The sequence below is a fragment of the Lichenostomus cassidix genome, unplaced genomic scaffold (assembly GCF_008360975.1).
Source record: "Lichenostomus cassidix isolate B80296 unplaced genomic scaffold, HeHo_3.0 HiC_scaffold_44, whole genome shotgun sequence".
NCBI classification, from domain to species: Eukaryota; Metazoa; Chordata; class Aves; order Passeriformes; family Meliphagidae; genus Lichenostomus; species Lichenostomus cassidix.
Window position 1 is genome coordinate 934990 of NW_028148053.1, and position 6576 is coordinate 941565.

General features: G+C 49.3%; 1 protein-coding gene across 1 annotated transcript; it reads right to left on the bottom strand.

The window, feature by feature from the left end:
• Window positions 1–709: 709 nt before the first annotated feature.
• LOC146420202 (inositol 1,4,5-trisphosphate receptor-interacting protein-like 1) lies at window positions 710–3433 on the bottom strand. Its single transcript, XM_085048560.1, has 2 exons — window positions 3230–3433; window positions 710–2981 (listed from the first exon to the last, which is right to left on the bottom strand). The coding sequence occupies exon 2, from the start codon at window positions 2976–2978 to the stop codon at window positions 1449–1451; it is 1530 nt and encodes a 509-aa protein (XP_084904686.1). The 5' UTR covers window positions 2979–2981; window positions 3230–3433; the 3' UTR covers window positions 710–1448.
• Window positions 3434–6576: the final 3143 nt, after the last annotated feature.

A 6576-nucleotide genomic window follows, 5' to 3' on the forward strand; every position in this document is an offset into this window, starting at 1 on the left:
ACTGTGGGCTCTGAGGCTGCTGAGGCCCTGGCCCACGCTGCCCACAGAAGCTGTGGCTGCCCCTGGATCCCTGGCAGTGCTCCAGGCCAGGCTGCTTGGGCCTTGGAGCAACCTGGGAGAGTGGAAGTTGTCCCTGCCCATGGCAGCAGGCTTGGAACAAGGTGATTGTTAAGGACCCTTCCAAGCCAAGGCGTTCTGTGATTCTGTGATCCCAGGGGCAGCTGGGCTTAATTTGTGATTAGAAACAGTTCAGCACTGCAAGTTTGCTTGAGTTCAAGGAGATTGTTCACCAGCCCAGATTCACAACTGGTGAGATTTACCAATAGTAGAGGTCAGGCTGACATCAATAAAATCTTACACAGTCCAGATTCTGCATGATTGTAGTTTATTGAAGAAAGAGCAAAACTGTTTGAGGCTTGCCAGTGATAAATGCACTAACTATAGAGCATTACTATGTGTCTCAACAGATTGTGACACTCTATATGGCTTTACCTCTAAAAAAATTAATAGTATGTATTTAATATATTCTATAGATGTGATCTATGGAATAAATATATCTATTTTATCAAGATCTTTCCGGACATAAATGCACTAAGAGAGTTCTTAAGTGTCACAACAGATAGCGCTAACACTAAATATGTGCTAAGTTTTTATTGTTTAATCATAATTACATTGTCAAATATTTATAATTATTATTTATCATGATAGATTAAATACCTATTTCTTGCTTTTGATAGTATGCATTTTAGTATATGGTTTTCTTGGATTGAATTTTGGTATTATTTATGATACCTAATAAACTATTTAAAATAGTTTTATTAACTTTATCATATAGTTATAATAGGTATACAATAAATATATTTATCCAGGAAATAAAAAAATCTAGATACTTCTATATACGAGATTTCAAGGTCAGCTCCAACACAGTTGGTACAATGCTGACCTAAAGGTGTCCCTTGCAGGGACAAGGAGAGACACAGTCCATTGTCTAATCCTGGGCTAGCAGAGCTAGTTTGTCCTCTCTGTTTTTTCTCCAGTTTCTTATTTCTTTTTCTGCCCCACATTCCCACTTCCTTCATACTGTCATTTTTGGCCCTTCCTAAAGGGCTGGAACAACTGCATGTTACAGGTGGGGTTTGGTGACTTTGGCCATGTGTGTAAGGCACGTGCTCTCTTCATTTGCATTCTTAGGAGTGGGAAAGGCCGTATGCAAGTAGGGCTTCATGAGGATCTGGGTGACTTCTTTTGGAAATGGAATGATAGGAGGAGGTGGAAAAAACCCTCCCATGGCCCTCCATCTGCTGAGGCAGCAGGAGAGGCTGTGGGGCCTTTGTCAAAGTCTTTGCATTCATCCACTTCTCCTTGAAGGACCAGATTTGTACTAAAAGCTGCTTCCCTGCTGCCAGCTGCAAGCGTCATAAGCACAGCTCTGTGCAGGAGAACCTCTTTCAAATGTCAACTTCAAGGATTCCTAGGAGACGATGTTGCAGGTCCAGGTACTGACTTCTCACCTGGGAGCAGGCAACTGGATCCATCGCCATGTGATGGAAGAGATTGAGTGACTCAGCCAGTTGGACATCTGGGGGCAAAGTGATCTCCTCAGGAAGGCTCTGGTTGCCCACAATGAAGTGGTTGAGGCGTTTGTCTTCCACACTTAAGCGCAGGGCCTCACTGATATCCAAAAGTCGCCTCAGGAAATGCATCCTTTGCCACCCTGACACCGGTAAAGCATTCAGCAGGTGCATGACAATTGTCTTCATGGTGTAGCTGGAAAAGCCTAGGCCCTGCCGAAGACAGGTGAAGAACTGCAGGCACTTGAGGTGCAAGCTGCCACGGGGAGCCTGCCTGGCGATGTGCCTGAAGAACTTCATCTCTGCCACGGCGTAGGTCTCAGGCCACCATGTGCTTGGGGTGAGGAGCTCTCTAGACTGGCTGCTTACAAAGATGTCTGAGTCGCCTCGCTGCACCCCAAACAGCACCTCAATTCGAAAGCTTTCTCCGCCGTTGGTCACCTTGAATTGGCAGGAGCGTTTGGAGGGCAGCAGCACTAAATGCCAGTTGTGTGACTGAGGCAAAGCTGGCCAGATTGCTCTCACCAGCATGTAGAACCAGCGGGCTGTTTTCTGCACATCGAGGTAGGAGCCGGTGCAGAGGGTGTGAAGGAGGCTGGGATCCTGATTGCTCCTCAGCTCCTCCTCAGGGTGGTGGAGGAAGCACAGCATGTTCTCAGCCTGCTGCTCCCTTGTGCAGGTGCACTCCAGCTCCACACGGACACGGAAGATCCTCACGTGGCTCTGCTTTGCACTGGACATCTCCAGGTGGAAGGAGTGCCCTTGGGGAGGAGTCATGGGTACAAGAAAGCGATACACAACATCCTTCTCTCGGGCAGTCCAACCTTCAAAGGCATTTCCCACCCCAATGGCTCGTTGCGGCACTGGGTAGAAACTATTCAATGTGACATGTCCGAAGAAAATTGTGAAATTGTCCATCAGGTCCGTTGTCCACTGGCAGCCTGTCTGCAGGTCCTGTACAGGCCACTGTATGCGCTCCATTAACCTCCTTCCTATGTTATCGTGAAGAACACGGTCTACTTCATCTCCAGCATCAGCTTCTTCATTTCCATCCACAATTCTGAATCCATTTGCTCCATCATTTTCTGCTCCTTGCTCCTCTCTTCTTAGTCTCCTTTCCCTCCAGATAAACCATAGGGCCAGAAGGAGGACCAGGAGCCCAGCAAATGCCCAGAGCTGCCAGTGCTGCAAGGCAGACAGCAGCAGGTCTCCCCAGGTCCAGCTGCTCCGATTCAGGAGTCTCAGCTGCTCCAACTCCTGCTCCAGCCGAATCCTCTCCTCTTCTATGCGCTTTGCACGCAACTCCACGTGTAGACGCAGTGTCTCCTCATCCAAACCGTCCCCCTTGGGCTGCAGGCTCCGAATGAGGGTGTCCAAAGCAAGGACCAGGAATATCCAGGACTCCATGGTCTGCAGGAAGATGGAGAGAAGGTCTTGAGTGGGGCTGGGAGGGAGAGAGCTGGCAGAGTGGGCAACAGTGGCGGAAATCACAGGGATGTGGGGGCAGGAAGGAAAGGGCCCCAGAGAGCTGGCAGGAAGCAAGGCTTGGCCTGCTGCCCCAGGAGCAGCAGCAGCAGCAGCAGCAGCAGCAGCAGCAGCGTGCCCTGCCAAAGGCTCCCCTGTGAGGGGCTGTCCCTGCATGCACAGGGAGAACCCACCCCCGGGTGCAGCGTTTCTGCCCCAGCCCTTGTCCAGCCCAGCCTCCCTGCCACGTGTGCACTCACCGCTTGCCTGGGCTCTGCCGGGGCAGCGTTGCCAGCTGGGGCCTTTTATAGCTGCCTCCATTGTGACACGTCCCCCGTGATGTCACAGGTGCCACAGCGCATCACAGCCAGGCCAGCCCCACTCTTTGTCCCCAGCCTAGCTCAGCCACTCTGAGTGGCCCTGGTGTACTGCTTAAGGCTGCCTTTGAGTAAATCTTCTTCAAAGAACTTCCTTTGGTCCTTCTTTTATTTCTTTCTTATCAGCTGCCCTGCATTGGCAATCTCATAGATATCCATGGTGGAAGGCACCCTGGAGGATCATTGAGTTCAAGCCTTGACTCCACACTGGTAGAGCTACGCTTAAATCTCGGAGTGGTCAAGGTTGGCAAAGACCCTGAAGATCACACAGTCCAACCCAAACCTAACACTGCCTACTCCACCAATCATCCAGGCCCCCAAATGCCAAATCCACATGACTTTTAAATCTTTCTGAGGGTGCTGACTCTGCCATTTCCCTGGGCACAGACTGTTCCTCAGCCAAGGCCATGTCAAATTCCTGAACTTAGACAAAAAGTACGAAGGCTTAGCCGAATTATTAATCGTGTTTGGTTAGGTATGTTAAAAAAAGGAAAAAAAGAAAAAACAAGAGGGTGCATGTTAGAAGGGCCATAGAAAGGTGATTTGGGAAGTCTGCACCTTCCATGTACTTCAGGCAATGGGGGAAGAAAGAAAGTGATGCACCTGGGAAATTAGGATAAAAAGGAGGCTACAGCCTCCAACAATTTGAGACACCCCGTAGGAAATGCCCCAATGCTTCTCCCCTGTTTTCCAGTAAAGGTTCAGGACTCCTCTGTGTCTTTTTCACATGTAAATCTCCAGAGTGCTGATTGGTTTTCCACACAGGGAGACCCCCTAACCCTTGTGTGGCCATTCTCAAGCTCTTCTCTGGTTTCTAACACCTCCAGACCTGCCGTGTCCTTGCTGCTGCAGCATCTGGCATGGCTCTCTGCTGGCCGCACAGCAGAGCTCCCTGCTCCAGCCGGCAGGGCCTCAGCGCCCGCCCTGTGCCCTCCCGCCCCGATGGCCGCGCCAGGCCCTGCGTGCTGCCCTGCTGGTGGCACTGCTGGCCCCCAGTGCTCTCCAGGGGCTTCTCCGGGGCACCTTCCTGCGGCCTTTCAGTCCCTGCGCCACGGCAGACCTGCCGAGGGGCTGTTTGCAAGGGCCTGCGGGGACAGCACCAGGGCCAGTGGCCTCCCACTGACACAGGGCGGGCTGAGGCCGCAGGTGTGGCACAAACTGTGGGCTCTGAGGCTGCTGAGGCCCTGGCCCACGCTGCCCACAGAAGCTGTGGCTGCCCCTGGATCCCTGGCAGTGCTCCAGGCCAGGCTGCTTGGGCCTTGGAGCAACCTGGGAGAGTGGAAGGTGTCCCTGCCCATGGCAGCAGGCTTGGATCAAGGTGATTGTTAAGGACCCTTGCAAGCCAAGGCGTTCTGTGATTCTGTGATCCCAGGGGCAGCTGGGCTTAATTTGTGATTAGAAACAGTTCAGCACTGCAAGTTTGCTTGAGTTCAAGGAAATTGTTCACCAGCCCAGATTCACAACTGGTGAGATTTACCAATAGTAGAGGTTAGGCTGAGATCAATAAAATCTTACACGATCCAGATTCTGCAATTTTGCATTTTATTCAAGCAAGAGCAAAGCATTTGCAGGCTTGCCAGTGATAAATACACTAACTATGGGATCGTTACTATGTGTCCCAACAGATAGTGCCACGGTATATGGCTGTATTTCCATAGGAAAATATGGTATATTAGACATGATATGCATTAGATATATATTTAGGAAATATATGTATGTAATAAAAATCTTGCCTTTCAGAAATTCACGGACTTCAGAGTGTTTGTATGTGTCATAACATATAGTGACACAATATATGCGCTAAATTTATATTGGTTTAATATATTATTTATTATCATGATTTTCAGTGTTTAAATTTATACGTTTGCTATATATTTAATTTAAAATATATGCTTCTGGGTAATGATGTAATATTTAGATATAAACAATATTTTCTTGTATTTCAATATTATTTATTGTATTATTGTTTTGAATTAAATACAATATGTGTATAATATCTATTTTACAAATATGTCTTTTTCATAAAAATCTTGCCTGTCATAAATGCAGTAACTACAGAGCATTAATATGTGTCACAGAAATCGCAACAGGTAGTGAAACTATACATGTGCTAAATCTTTTCATAAAATTAATGGAAGTAATAAACTATATAATATGTATCTATTTAAACATACATTTGTTGATAAAAATCTTAGTAGTTATACATATATATACTATAGTTATATACACATCTATCTCTCCGTCTCTCCATGTATCGCATGCACTCCTCTCTCTTTCCCAGCACTACGAGCTGCTGCTCTGCCACCAGCCGCGAGCCCCACGAGCACAGCCCTGCGCACGAGCCCCGCTAACAGTGGCCGTAGGCCAGCACTCTTGCCAGGCGACGGCGCAGATCCAGGTAAGCTTCCATTGCCTCGGAGTGGGCGGCCGGATCCTGCGTCAGGCCATGGAAGATGTTGGGTGGCTCAGCCATTCGTACATCTCGGGGCAACGTGATCTCCTCTGGAAGCCTCTGGCTGCCCACAATAAAGTGGTCAAGGTGTTTCTCTTCCAGGGATAAGCGCAGGTGCTCCAGGATATCCGAGAGCTGAAACAGGAACTTTCTGCTGTGCCACCGTGACAGCGGGACGGCGTTCAGCAGGTTCATGACGATGGTCTTCCAGATGTACTTCAGGGAAAAGGTGGAGAAGTGCTTGCGCTCAAGAACACAGGCCATGAGCTGCAGGCATTTGAGGTGCGAGCTGTCCTGGGGCACCTGCCTGGCCATGTGCCTGAAGAACTTCATCTCTGCCACACCGTAGGTCTCAGACCATGTTGTGCTTGGGGTGCCAGACCCTCTAGGCTGGCTGCTCACAAAGATGTCTGAGGCGCCTCGCCGCACCCCGAACCGCACCTTAACATGGAGGTTTTCTTCAGCGTTGGTCAGCCTGAGTTTGCAAGAGCATCTGGGAGGGAGCAGCTCTAAATGCCAACTGTGTGACTGAGGCAAATGCTGCCACATGTCTCTCAGCAGTCAGCTGAACCAGAGGCTCCTTTCTGTGCATCCAGGTAGAAGCCAGTGCACAGGGTGTCTAGGAGGATGGGCTGCCTAGGCCTGTTGGTCCTAAAGAAGCAACTGGACACTGCTCTTAGATCTGCCTTAGAGACAGCATGGGGGTGAATGG